Raw genomic sequence first — 14,296 nt, 5'->3', positions numbered from 1 at the left:
GGCACCACCTGCCCCCCGAGGGTGGGCTGTGTACGAGAAACGAACGCAGCGACGGGTTCTCTAGCTGTCGCACCACGCGCTACGTGAAGGCGGGTTATTTCATCTGGTTCCGCACAGGCCATCAACGAGGTGTGCGGTTGCATACATTAACAACCTTGCTGGATAGCATCGTTGGCACAGTGGCATGAAATCTCCTTGAACTGAAGCACGTCTAGATTAGGCTCGGCGATGTACAAGAACGTGCTCTGTTTCTGGGTCGTGTCGTCAACAGACACCAGAGTTTCCTGCTCGTCCGGGGGTTTGTGTTCAGCCGAGTCGATGGATACATTTTCAGAGTGACTTTAATGCGGGTGTGCTCCTCGTTGAGTATGCAGGGGCCGTGAACCAGAGTGAATTGTGGGATACCCTCCGCTGACTATGAGAGACTCTTAAAAAGCCAGCAGCGTGTCTCCTCTGTGATTGGCTGGAAATAAGGAAGTACATGTCAGACCCACACTGCTCCAGTCCCTCAAGTGCCATCCATCATCCGAGGGGCAGTGCACTAGTTAGAGAGCGCTTCAGCGGCGCTGGGTCCCAGTCGCCCGCTGATGGAGAGATGACCCCCAGGGTGCTGCTCTGATACCGAGGGTGAGCAGCCCAACTGGGGCGGAAGAGGATCCAGTCCCCCCCCCCCCCCCCCAGTCACAGGGCCCTCCCTGGGGCCTGGGTCTCCACCTGCTCTGGGTGGAGCGCTCTGGGGTGAGTCACACTGAAACCAACACCACAGAACTACCTCTCTCTCTCTCTCTCTCTCTTCCTCTGTCTCTCTCTTTCTCATTCAGTCTCTCTCCATCTTTATTTCACTCTCTCACTACTCCTCCACTCTCCTCTGTAACTCTCTACTTACATTTACATTTATTCATTTAGCAGACGCTCTTATCCAGAGCGACTTACAGTAAGTACAGGGACATTCTCCCCGAGGCAAGTAGGGTGAAGTGCCTTGCCCAAGGACACAACGTCATTTGGCACAGCCGGGAATCAAACCAACAACCTTCTGATTAATAGCCCGACTCCCTAACCGCTCCCTAACCGCTCAGCCATCTGACGTATCCTCTCTATCTCTCTACCTCTCCTCTCTAACTCTCTCCTCTCCACCACTCCCTCCATCTTTGATCCTTTAACCAGCCTGGGCAGATCTGTCCCCAGGATCTCAAGGAGCTACGGAGGGAGGGTCCAGGAGTCCCACCAGACACTGGGAGCACCTCTGGGCTAATGGAGACATTATTCTCCATTTAAAAGTCACCCTCTCCCCCAGTACCCCAGAATACACTTGTATCTCATCACCTTCAAATCTGCAGCTTCAGCTTGCTGGTCCACGCTGATACGAAAGCAACAGACCCAAGCCCACTCCAAGATCTTTCACTTTCCTGTGGATGCCGAGGGATCCAGTCCTGCTAAAGTAATCCATGCACTTGTACAGAGCTTAGAGCTAGGCTGACCAGACACGCATGCTGATAGCATGGCATTAAATGCACTTATTAAATGCGGCGCATGTGTGTCCTTAGAGAGGGTGTTTAGAGGAGTTATTATGCACTCATATCTGGGTGCTTTTAGCCTCTCATTCATGGTCTATGTTTTACAGTACTGGCATCGTTTAAAAGAGGCTTATTCATTCATATCATTCTAAATTAATGGTAAGAGGATTGGGGTTTTGTCAATAGAAATGTAGAATTTCGAGAAGGAGAATGTGGGGATGCTAATAAGCCCCGTCTGACTTGATTTTGTCCCATCTGATTTCTGCTCATCATTTACCGAGAGCGTTGTGGCACAATCCCAGTAATGACTTTGACAAACAAAACAATAGGGCCGAGAACCACTGTTGTAAATTCAAAGCTGATTCCCTGAGATGAATTTCAACAACTCCTTGTTATATTTTTGGTAAAAAAAACAACTCTTATATCGCTTTGTATAAAATTCAGTTCTGTTTTCAAAGCCTTCCACAGCGAATGGAGTAGCTTCACAAGATGATGAAACATTGAGGAAATCTGTTTCACGTCTAAGAAAAGATTGTACAAAATTGGTGTCAATGGACTGCTTTGTGGAAGCGTTAACGATGTGGCGTAACTACGCGTCATGCGAGGCTTCGTTCCGCGGCGGTTTACGCCAATCCACCATGAAGGACAATAGAACGATTTCATAGATGGCGATACGGTCAATGGTTTGCACTCTGATACCCTGTCCTCACACGCTCCACCCTAATGGTCGGCCGGCCCAGTGGGGGGGGGGGTCGGTTTACAGCCACTGCAGAGCGCAGGTCGATGTGTTGGGATGAGTGTGTGTGGGATGGGGGGGGTCATGTTGCCAGGGGCCACTGAGGAGAGGGGTGGTGGGAGTGTAGGGGGAGTGTGTGTGTGAAGGGGGGAGAGGAGGGGGTGTGTGAGGGAGAGGGATGGAGACCATGGTGGGGGGGTGGAGGGGGCGGGAGTGAGTGTGTGTGTGGGAGGGAGGGGAATGGGCGAAGGTGGTGTTGATCCTGACACATCCATAACTATGACACGCTGATACATCAACAGCCACGCTGCTCAAATTCAGCTCGGTCGCACTACAGCCCCTCAGACAGGACGTGGTCATCCGCCACCCGTCTCTGCCGTATCATTCCGCCACGGCAAGGAGCTTCCACCAATCAGCTTGCTCGACAATGAAGACCAAACAGAGAAATCAGAGCAACAAACTGCAGCAGCTGATTCTAGCAGGGCACAATGGCTGTGCTAGGATGTGCTCTGAATTAAGGCCAGGTTACCCCTGACGACACGCCCCCTGGGGGAGCCATCGCCCCGGCCCTCATTGTTCACTCATTTTCACCCGGCCCCAAAAAATCTGCCGGTCACATGACCCGTCCCCCGTAGGATGGTGGGGTCCCAGGATAGACTGGCACAGGCCGCTGTCCTGGGAGATCCTGGCACAGGCCTCTGCAATCAATTCTACTAACAGGCAGGGACTCTGACAAGGCCCAGTGCCATCTGTCTGAGCGAAAGCGTGCCCCCGCATCGCCACGCCACACTGGCACCTGGGCACAAGCCCAAGCTGGCACCTGGGCACAGGCCCAAGCTGGCACCCGCAAGACAAACAAGCCCCCTTAGACTCCCACTCTGTCTCTCAGTCTGTCGTCTTTCTCTGGGTCTCTTCCTCTCCTCGTTTCTCACCCGCTCTTCCGCGGCCCGCGCGGGATTTTTAGAAACACCCCTCCACACATCGATACGCTCAGAACACGGACGGACGAAGCGTGTACTGTACTGTACAGACTTGCAACTTGTGCGAGTGCACAAGCACAGGCGAGTGCACACACACACACACACAAACACAGACAGACAGACAGACATATATACATAATACTGTATCCTGACCCAAGACGGTCAGATGGCTGAGCGGTTAGGGAGTCGGGCTATTAATCAGAAGGTTGTTGGTTCGAATCCCGGCTGTGCAAAATGACGTTGTGTCCTTGGGCAAGGCACTTCACCCTACTTGCCTCGGGGGGGAATGTCCCTGTACTTACTGTAAGTCGCTCTGGATAAGAGCATCTGCTAAATGTAAATGTATCCATAATACTGTATGCATCACTGAGTTTATAGTTTGGGGAAGTGGAAGTGTCATTAATGAGAGGCATTCATGTCTGGGTTTTGGGCAGGATGTGGAGAGATTTAAATCAACCGGAGAGAAAAAATAAAAAATAAAACCACCTGACATGAGTTCAAAAGAAAAGCTCCGTACATCATCTAAGAGAGAAATATCACACGGCATTACTAAAGATCCTTATTATTATGCAAATGTCATTTTATTCCATTTCATCTTTCCCTCTCTCTGGCCCATATGTGCAGTGAGTCCACACAAAGAGAGACACACTGAGACCCCATACTGGGCACCCAGCCACATGGAAATACATCCATCTGGGCCAACCTCAGTGTGTGTGTGTGTGCGCATGTGTGTGTGTGAGTGTGTGTATTCATGTGTGGTTGTGTGTGTGTGTGAGTGAGTGAGTGAGTGTGTGTGTATTCATGTGTGTGAGTGAGTGTGTGTGTATTCATGTGTGGTTGTGTATGTATTCATGTGTGGTTGTGTGTGTGTGTGTGTGTGTGTGAGTGTGTGTGTGTGTATTCATGTGTGGTTGTGTGTGTATTCATGTGTGGTTGTGTGTGTGTGTGTGTGTGTGAGTGAGTGTGTGTGTATTCATGTGTGGTTGTGTGTGTATTCATGTGTGTGTGTGTGTGTGTGCGTGTACCCCGGTACCTGTCTACAATCCACCAGAGCTCCTCTCCTCCACGGAATCGAGACCAAGAGGGCCGAGCTACAATCCCAGAGGAGATGGCCCACCCTGGGGAAAGCATGGGCCCTGAAAGGGGCCTAGTGTGGATCTCCACTGACCCACACACTGTTAGGGCAGGAGGCCCACACTAGCTCCCCAGCGACCCGCACAGAGGGGCTTTGATGGGGCCACTGCGGTGTCAAACGCCCGAGGCCATGTTGTCATGTGGCCCACAGACTGTCGTGGCGCCAGTACCTCGTGGCTCCAGCATGACGAACACGAGAAAATAAAGATGGGATCGCTTCACTTAATCATGGCGTGAAGAAAATATGAGTCCGGAAACATTTGTGAAATCAGACTAAATGGAATCAAAACAACTCAATTAGGCACCGAAGTGAAATGTATGCTGTCATCTGAGAAATGTTATTCCACACATCATCTCTGATTCTGTTTGTGGAGTGTGGGACGTTTTGATTTGTGACAGAGGGATTTCGAGCAAAGTCAAAACATTTCTACGACTCCAGCGACAGAAACTAGTTCTCACAGGATCGAGGTTTTAAAAAATGAAATGAAATTTATGGGTTGTTGTGACCTACAGTAGATTAAATCTTACTAAAATCGGGAGTTGAGCAGTGTTCATAAAGCATGCAATGTTAATTTGAAAGGAAATTAGCAAGCTGAGAAATCATTATCAGTCCATCAAAATATGATCAAATTTAATAACTTGGCGGCCTCCATTGAAACGGGCCCAAACACCCGCACGCACGCACGCACACACGCACGCACGCACACGCACACGCACACGCACACACACACACACACACAGAGGCAGGCACTTCCACACACAGACACACACACAAACAGGCAAGCACACACACATGCAGTCAGGCATATACTGTACGCTCGCACACACATGCACACACACACACACACACACACACATACACCTCTCATACTACGTATTGTAGATGACTCTTTAGGTGAATTTCCGTAGACTAAATATGGATTATACAAGTGGATATATGGAAAGTATGAATAAATTATGAGTACAGAAGGTTCACCACGAAACAGAAGCACCAGCTGCCTTCGTACAAGTGTTCACATCACAGAGGAAGAAGCACATGGGTAGAACTCAATGTAGATCGCTACCAAACCGCCTGAAGTCAAGAATAACAATCCAGTAGTGGCCTAATAGAGCAGCCAAGGCCAACCGAGTAAGGAACCAGAAAAATCGATAGCGTAGCTGCAGATCATGTAGCATACAAATCAAATACCAGAGCTGTTAAGAAAGCTCTCTGAACTCCGTGTCTCTGAAGACAAAAGTCCAGCACCGGGAGAGTGAACGATCCTCCGTCTGTAGAGCAGAGCAGAGATGGAAGATGGAGGAGAGGCAGAGAGGGAGTCAAAGACCCCACAAGTCCACCCACACACCACACAGCCAGCTCTCCTCGCTGCGGGAGACATCCATTATCACACCTGAACAGAACCAGCCCACAGCTGAGACAGGAAGTCTTACGCATCACTTGGACACACCCGCCCAACGATTCTGTTTCCTGTTCCGTTTCCACTCTGAAGAAGACTGTTTCTGTAAGGTTGGCTTCAACCAGACGTCTCTTCAAGATGTTACCTCTCATCATCACACAAGATGCGTCATTCATTCTTGCTAAGGAGAGAGAGATGGATTTTCGACATTTTAGAAGTCAACTTATAGATCGGAGCTCACAGCCATGGTTACAATTTTATTTTTATTTATTCATTTTTCTTCAAACCAAACATGCTGCCAACCATCCAAAAGGAAAATGCTGCCACTAGTTCTGTGCTGAGTCATTTTGACTCACAGCACCAACTGCAGGCTGGATATCGGTTCACCTAGCCAAGGGTACCAGGAAACAGGAAATACAACAGGGTTGCCATTTCCACAAACACACCCGGAAAATATGGAGTCCAACCAAGGAAAGGCCAAAGTGGATCAGAAACTATGTCTCTGTCTGCTGTTAGCCCACAGGCACACTTTCAAAATGTAGAACCCCCCCCCCCCCCCCCCGCAACAAAAGGCCAGCTCGCGTCAGGGAATCACATCCTCTCCGTCGCGGCTACCGGCCCAGGATGAAAACGCCAGGAGTCTGGGGTTCACATATTGCTTTTCATCCAGCTTAAATGGAGTGACACGCACGCCGCTCACCTTCCCGCTTTCCGCCTGCCAGTCATCCCCAAAACCACGGCGTGGAGCCTAGCTACAGCGCTGCCTGTCACCCTGTCACTCACCTTCACTCTAACAAAGGTATAACGAAAAAAAAACTCTCCCCCCCCCACACGAGAAAGATGTGAGAGAGGAGGGTCCCCTGCTGTCTCTCCCCATTCCTTCCTCATCTATCATTCTGTGTCTCTCAACAATCTCTCCAAAGTGAGAATTGCATTTTAATTATGTCTATCCTGGGTTAGCGGTTGGGTTCATCCGGTCTCCCTGGCCCAGGTTACCGTCGCTGAGCGCTTTTGCGTCCTCGTCAGAGCCCCCCTCCCCCCCGCCCCTCCCCCCCCCTCCCAGTCTCCCAGCCAGGAGGCCACGTCTCCCTTGTCTCCCCCCTTGTCTCTCTGCGCTGCTTTTAACCTTTACATGACGAGCACCAGAACACAGTCTCCCTGCCTCCTCCACCCAGCCAAACCTGGCTCTCCCTGCCTCCTCCACCCAGCCAAACCTGGCTCTCCCTGCCTCCTCCACCCAGCCAAACCTGGCTCTCCCTGCCTCCTCCACCCAGCCAAACCTGGCTCTCCCTGCCTCCTCCACCCAGCCAAACCTGGCTCTCCCTGCCTCCTCCACCCAGCCAAACCTGGCTCTCCCTGCCTCCTCCACCCAGCCAAACCTGGCTCTCCTTGCCTCCTCCACCCAGCCAAACCCGGCTCCAAAACCCCTTGATTTCTCAAAGGATGTTTTCAGTTTTTTTCTCTCTGATTAATGATCATATAGGCCAGGGGTTGGAGGTGTGTGTGTTTGTGTGTGTGTGTGTGTGAATGTGTGTGTGTAGGGGGTATACAACACAACACAACAACAGACAAGCAAAGGAACATGCATAATACATCATACTACACTCCATGTGAGAGTAGCGTTCAAACAGGAGGCTGGCTGCACCTGTTAGCGAATCGGCCGCTTTCTCAGTGAGCAGCCAGTGTAGCAAGGCAGGGGCGGGGGTGACATCACAGTCCCTAACAGTGTGTTCCCTCTCCCGCCCGCTGCTGAGCCTTACAGCCCCTCCCTGCGTTACACTAGAGCCTGGCTGGGAAACCGACAGGAAGCCGTGTTCTTAAGAAATAGGAAACCGTCTCATGTTGAAAAGACACAAAGATACTTTTTTGACTGCTCTTGAAATTGTAAAAAAAAATATAAATAAAAAAAAGAAGCAAATTCAGATGGATTAGAGGTTATTACTAGATATTAAATCACAAGATACAGATAGGGAAATAATGACAATTCACTGTTACATGGTCATGTCAAGGTGATGTACGCATTGTTGCATGATGGGTCCTGAGAGTGTTGTTTTATTTCTCTGAAAGTGATGATTTCTGTGGTACAGAACTGAACTGTCAATGCATAATGTTGAATAGCAAGCGGACCCCATGTTCTCCTCATGGCATATGAATGATGTTGATGGCCTCTGCTTTCAGCATGGGTAGAGCTGCATATGTTCTCTCCATGGAAATAAAGGCAGGTTGCACACGTGTTTACACAGTTTTGGCTGTGAAAGTGTGCAAGGCGGACTGCACAATGGACTGGAAGGCTATTACTCTCCAGCTCCTGTATAAGTTGGCTGGAGAGAGAGAGAGACCGAGAGAGAGAGAGACAGAGAGAAAGAGACAGAGAGAGAGAGAGACAGAGAGAAAGAGACAGAGAGAAAGAGACAGAGACAGAGACAGAGACAGAGACAGAGACAGAGACAGAGAGAGAGAGAGAGAGAGAGAGAGAGAGAGAGAGAGAGAGAGAGAGAGAGAGAGAGAGAGAGAGAGAGAGAGAGAGAGAGAGAGAGACAGAGGACGTGGATGGCAAACGCTCTGTGTTGTCTGCACAGATGTCACAGGGCAGATTTATTCACAGGCCAAATGCTCCATTAGTTGGGGTTTTTAATTAGCACACTTGTGAGAGACGGTCATTAAGAATGACTTAGAGTTCTGACTGAGAGTCTGCTGATGAAGAAGACCCTGACATACTGCTGACACACACACACCTACTTACACACAGACACACACACATATGCACACACGCATAGAAACAAGCACATGCATAAACACAAACACATGCATACACACACACACACACACAAGTATAAACACGCGTATAAACATGCACAGACACACACGCACGCAAACAGGCAAACAAACACGCACACACACACTCCCAAACATACTGCGCCAGACACAACAAACACAGCAGACGTGTCAACACGCCATCTGTAAACACGACAGACGTCACTGTCACCAGCCCTGCCCCTGCCCGTGCCCCCGCTCGTGCCCTCCAAACAAACAGCCCAGCACAAACACGGCCTCCCCCTCGTGTCACAACGTGCCCACATGCTGGCGCCGCCGCGGAACACGGACACACCGCCGAGACAGGAAGCTCACCGTTCTCCGGGTGCTCCATTTCCCCGATGCTGCCGTCGGGCGTGGTCCTCTCGTAGTGGTCCTCCGGCAGGGTGAGCGGCCCGATGCGAGGCCCGGACGACGACTTGGAGCTGGGCGTCTCTGACTCCTCCAGGCCGCTGTCGTAGTAGCTGTGCTGGGAGGCGTCCTGGGGGTCCTGCACGGGGTTGGTGGTGGAGAAGGTCACTCGCCGATGTGGGTGCTGGAAGCAGAAAGGAGTGCTGGTCAGCAGAGCTAGCGGAAACAGCTCACGGAGACGAGAGATCAACAGACATTTTCTTTTTTGTGTGTTTGAATTGTGAGAACACGTCTGGCGTTTACAGCGCAGACTGCGCTGGCGGTATTTGAACTTAGAGAGAAGGAGACTCCCCGTTCACAGATCAGTTTAGCAACGGCCGCCGGCGATCTCTCCGCGTGGCCGGCAAACGCAATCAAACGCTTCCCCCCGGCTCTCCCCCCCCCCCTCCACCCCAACACCCCCACACAGCCCTCGTAAAACCGAGGAAACTACTGATACAGCAGAAAAGGCCCCGGTTCTCTGTCCGCTGCCTGGGAGAGTGGACTCCAATCAATAATATGGGCCAGAGCTCCACCTTTCTCTCTCTGACATGCACATCCATTTCAGCCAGGATTGGTACCATTACCTCAGTGATGTTAGCACTGTGCCCACCAGCTATTCAAAGAGAGCTTTTAGAGCGTGCATTAGTGCTATCAACACAGTGTCATTAATCGGATCTATCGGAGCGCGAATGCCGTCGCGATGCGTGCATCATCCAGCCCTGATCGTTCTTTAACCCCGTTTGCTCTCGCTGGTTTTCATCGTTCTGTCATTTATTTGCTCGCAATCAATCAAAACCGTCAGGGTTCTGCACTGCATGCGATCAACACGACGCTCTCTACCTCTGTCTGTTTCTCCCTCCCTCCCTCTCTTCCTCTCTCCCTCCCTCCCTCTCTCTATCTCCCTCTCTATCGTCTTTCATTCTCTCACCCTCTCTCTGTCTCTCCCTCTCTCCCTCCCTCTCTTCCTCTCCCTCTCTCCCTCTCTCTATCTCCCTCTCTATCATCTTTCATTCTCTCACCCTCTCTCTGTCTCTCCCTCTCCCTCTCCACCTCTCTCCGTCTACCCACACGCCCCAGTGAAAATGGTCACGGCTATATGAATAGCTCATAGATAACATTTCAGGTGGAAAATTGAGTGAGCTTTATCCATCAAGTAAAACATTTAAACCATCTTTGATTCTCGGTACATCTAAAAGCACTTGGACTCCCTTTTCCTCCTCGTTCCCTCTTTGTTTCCCTCTCCATCTCACTTCCTCACTGTCCCTTCCCCTCTCCCAGCCTCTCCTTCATTCTCTCCCACCTCTCTCACCTCTCTCTCCATGCCTCTCTCTCTCACAATCCATGTGTCTCAGAGCTAAATCTTTAATGTGTTCCCTCCCTTCATTAAACTCTTTGATCTGTAATGAAGACCTACCCTCCGAGTGTCTAGTGAAACATAGATGTAAAATAGGAGTGACATTGTTTTATCTACTGTAAAATGTGCTCACTAGCCTTTGTCTAGAACCCCAAGTGCAATTGCTCAATTTTCTGAGAGAGAGAATCCTGTGTTTTGCATGGACAAAGAGAATGTTCGGCAATCGTTTGATCTCTGCAGGGTCCTGGAAACAATGGAACCTGCGATGAACATTTGAATTATTTTATATATATATATATTTTATTTGCCCCATTTGTTGCTATTGTGATTTTTCAATCAGGGACAATATGTCTGGTCAAGGCGGGTCCACAGGAAGGATGTTCTCCAGCAGAGCTCCAAGGATGTGATAAAAGGACATTCGCCAGGCAGACACATTACTATTTAAATGTAAAGGGGCATTTAGCTCCTTAAATATGGATCCTTGCTTAAACTGTTCCTCCAGGCATGGCTCCAGAGAGTCAGCATTTTCCCTGAGTATAGAAGCAGAAGATGAGGAAGAGATTCTCCCCTTTAAGTTTGAACACAACTCCCCAACCAGGCCCCCTGGGCTATGGAGGGGCGGGGGTGAGGGAGGGGGGGAGAGGGGCGGGGTGAGGGAGGGGGGGAGAGGGGCTGGATGAGGGAGGGGGAAGGAGAGTGATGGGAATGGAGCTCTGAGACTGGGTCAAGGCTGAGGGCCAGAGGGGGAGGATGATGCTGGGGTTGATAGATTCTGTAGCACTGGAGGGTGGAGATGAACTGGTCGGGGTTTAGGAGTTAGGGGGGTTGGGGGGGAGAACAACAACAAGGAGATCATTCCTGTACAGCAGCCTGAACTCCTGGCTTAGGGAATCTGATCGATGTCAGAAGTCACAGACGTCTTCATCCGGAGAACATGTGCTGCATGGATTTTTCATGCGCACATATGGACCACCCCGGGACTGAACGGGAGCTGGCTCAGTGTGACGGCGAGGCAGCGAGAGCCAACCTCCAACTCGACACGCCAGCCCTATCTGCCTGGCTGCCCGTTCTCCCCACATCATCTACAGAGTGTACAAGCAGGTGGAGGAGGAGATATAAGTTTGGGAGAAGCCAGGCATGGTTCTTTTCCATCCTCCAGCCAGTGGCTCATATCTCTGGCCGCTCAGCTTGACTGTCTCACTCGAGGTGTGGTCCGGGCCGAGAACGCCCCCCCCCCCTCTCTCTCTCTCTCTCTGGGACGGAGAGCAGAGCGAGGTGTAACTTCAGACTGGAGAGACAGAGGAGGAAGTGATTCATTCACACCATCGCTCCCGCTTCCTGTCATATGAAATGCTGTGAACAGTGACATTCGTCATTAAATGTGGCAGCTACATCCACACCTTGTGGACCTCGCCGCAGTAATGCATGGTTTTGCTGTGACAACATTATGGCATTTCAAGGCCACTGCACCCAGTTCTAAGTGCAGCGTTCCCCCTGTAATAAAACACCACTTCCAAAAAAAAGTCCAGAAACATAAAAGCAGGGAGCCACTGTTGTGTGCGAGAGGCCTGACATAATTGCGTTGCTAATGTAGGCATTTCTCACTTCCTCTCCTTCGCTCTGTCGCTTTCAGTCCATCTCCTCTTTCTCCTTTTGCCGTCTCTCCTTCACGCTCCTCCCTTCATCCTCGAACCAAACCCATGCTGACCCCCAGTACACTGAAGACCCTGTCTGTCTCTCCCCCCCCCCTCCACCCTCCCTTCATCCCTCGCTCCCCCTCGACACCCCACCCCCCGCCTCCGCCCTCCTGTCCTCCAGTTTTCTGGTGGCTGTGTCTCTTTGATAAGCCAAGACTCTTTGAAGACTCTCGTTCCACACTGCTTTGCCTCCAAGCTATTGCACCTACAAAAAACAACTGTATGGGGGAAAGGGAAAGGGAGGGCGACAGAGAGCGAGAGGAAGGGAGAGAGTAAGAGAGATGGAGAGGGGGCTGTGGGGGGTGGAGAATGGGTCGAGGGTGGGGGGAGGAGACAAGGGGGGCTGTGGGCAGGGGAGCGAAGGAGGATATGGGAGTGAAACGGAAAAATAAAAACAGATCCACACGCAATTCTTTTGCCTCAGCTTCACTTTCTATGATTTTATGCTTGCTGCTTCTCCGCAGAGGAGCACTTCCTCATTGTCATGTTTGTTGCAACGGCTCATTTTTCCTCTGCTCTCCACACCTTCGGAGACGGCGGCTCATTGATCCCCGCGTGCCCGCCCCGCGTGCCGGCGCCAGGCTCTCCTCACGGCAGCAACCGAGAGGGAACACCCGAGTTTACACACCGCATCGCCGCGCCGACACCACGTCGGGGCAAGAGTTGACAAGCTCAGCCTCAAACTATCTGAGGAGTTTAAGACAACAAACTAGGATGCGTGGCATGACTTCACACAGTAACCCACAGTGTGGTGAAAGAACCTGGTGTTCAACTGCCTCTATTCAGTCAGGTGGCTGAGCGGTGAGGGAGTCGGGCTAGTAATCTGAAGGTTGCCAGTTCGATTCCCAGCCGTGCCAAATGACGTTGTGTCCTTGGGCAAGGCACTTCACCCTACTTGCTTCGGGGGGAATGTCTCTGTACTTACTGTAAGTCGCTCTGGATAAGAGTGTCTGCTAAATGACTAAATGTTAATGTATTTCTGCCTAGTATTTATATATGTGTGTACATTTGTGGATCTCTCTAAGATGTTTTCATGATGCTCCACTCGAGCTTAAGGAAATACCAAACAAGTATGGGCTCAGACTTCTTGTATATGATCTCAGAAGCTGTTCCGATGAATGATACAGCAGATGATATATAGATCAGCACTCCCGTTTTCACCCCTAGGTGCCAGCCCATCCTCTCTCTGGCTCTCTGGCTCTCTCTCTCGCCCATGCTTCTTGACACACTCACTGTACTGTACCTCTGAGGGGAAAAAAAAGGGAAACCTGTCTGCTTGGTCTCAATCTCCCTGCACTGCTCTGTGTCCCTCCATCTTGCTTTCTATCCCTCCCTCTCTGTCTCTCTGTCACTCTCCCATCTCTTGGCAGAGTTGCTTGCCATTGGGATTTAGAGGAAATTGAATTGAATTATGAAGGAATTTCTCGGCAGCGCGATTGGCATCATTTCCCCCCTCACAATAGAACATCATTCTCATATCTCTCGGTGTGGGGGAATGAATATAGGCCACGCACCACTCTTTCTCTCATCCTTTTAAATTGAATTTTTCATATCACAGGGCCACGGAGACATCTGCCGTTTCCCTTTACCATGGGTAGAAAAACCCATTTCATGACATTGGAAAGAGCCCATAACTGAGATTCAATGGGAAAAGTCTGCCTTCCAGCTCCAGAGCATGTATACCTCGACTGTGAATGATGAAATGGATCAATGACAGTTCCCTGCAACAGGGAAAAGGTGAGGGCATTCCAATACAAAACAGTGTATGTGTTTGGCTACACAACCCATTTATAGAAGTCTCTTGTAATCGTTACTCAATAGAACTGTCTCATTTCTGACCTTTTTTTATTTCTTTTTTTACTCCAGTCACCTAGTTTTTTCCCGTGTTCTTGGCTTGTGGAGCTGAGTGGAAATAAACAGACCCCTTTTCCAGGCATACCCCTTCCTCTCTGGAACACATTCAGTTCACAAGCCAGGCTGGCTTTTACAGCGCAGTATAATAGAAATAAATCTGCATAATGGACACAGCCTTAAAAGATCAACATTAACAGTAATTTACAGCACTGTACACTGGGGCATGTCAACCACAGGCACATGAACCAATCACATAACATGGCCCCCAACGTCATCATCAAGGCTGTCGATCTAGAAAGCCTGAATTTCAGGCTGGAAGGTGAGTGACAGACTGAGAGACAGGGAGAGAGAGAGAGAGAGAGAGAGAGAGAGAGAGAGAGAGAGAGAGAGAGAGAGAGAGAGAGAGAGAGAGAGAGAGAGAGA

At 50.4% G+C, this 14,296-nt stretch overlaps 1 protein-coding gene across 2 annotated transcripts in view; it reads right to left on the bottom strand.

The window, feature by feature from the left end:
• The window catches only part of pcdh1a (protocadherin 1a), a 58,951-nt gene that overhangs the window by 8,870 nt on the left and 35,785 nt on the right, over nucleotides 1-14,296 (bottom strand). For both annotated transcript variants that reach the window (XR_009932818.1, XM_062485775.1), the window contains exon 4: nucleotides 8,891-9,110. Coding sequence is in view for 1 of the 2 variants with exons in the window: in XM_062485775.1 (XP_062341759.1) it covers nucleotides 8,891-9,110 (220 nt within the window). In the remaining variant the exon portion in view is untranslated. The remainder of the gene's footprint in view (nucleotides 1-8,890; nucleotides 9,111-14,296) is intronic.

The sequence above is a fragment of the Osmerus eperlanus genome, chromosome 19 (assembly GCF_963692335.1).
Source record: "Osmerus eperlanus chromosome 19, fOsmEpe2.1, whole genome shotgun sequence".
In the NCBI taxonomy this organism is placed as follows: domain Eukaryota; kingdom Metazoa; phylum Chordata; class Actinopteri; order Osmeriformes; family Osmeridae; genus Osmerus; species Osmerus eperlanus.
The sequence above is the reverse complement of the archived record's forward strand: the minus strand, read 5'-3'. Positions and strand labels throughout refer to the sequence as shown.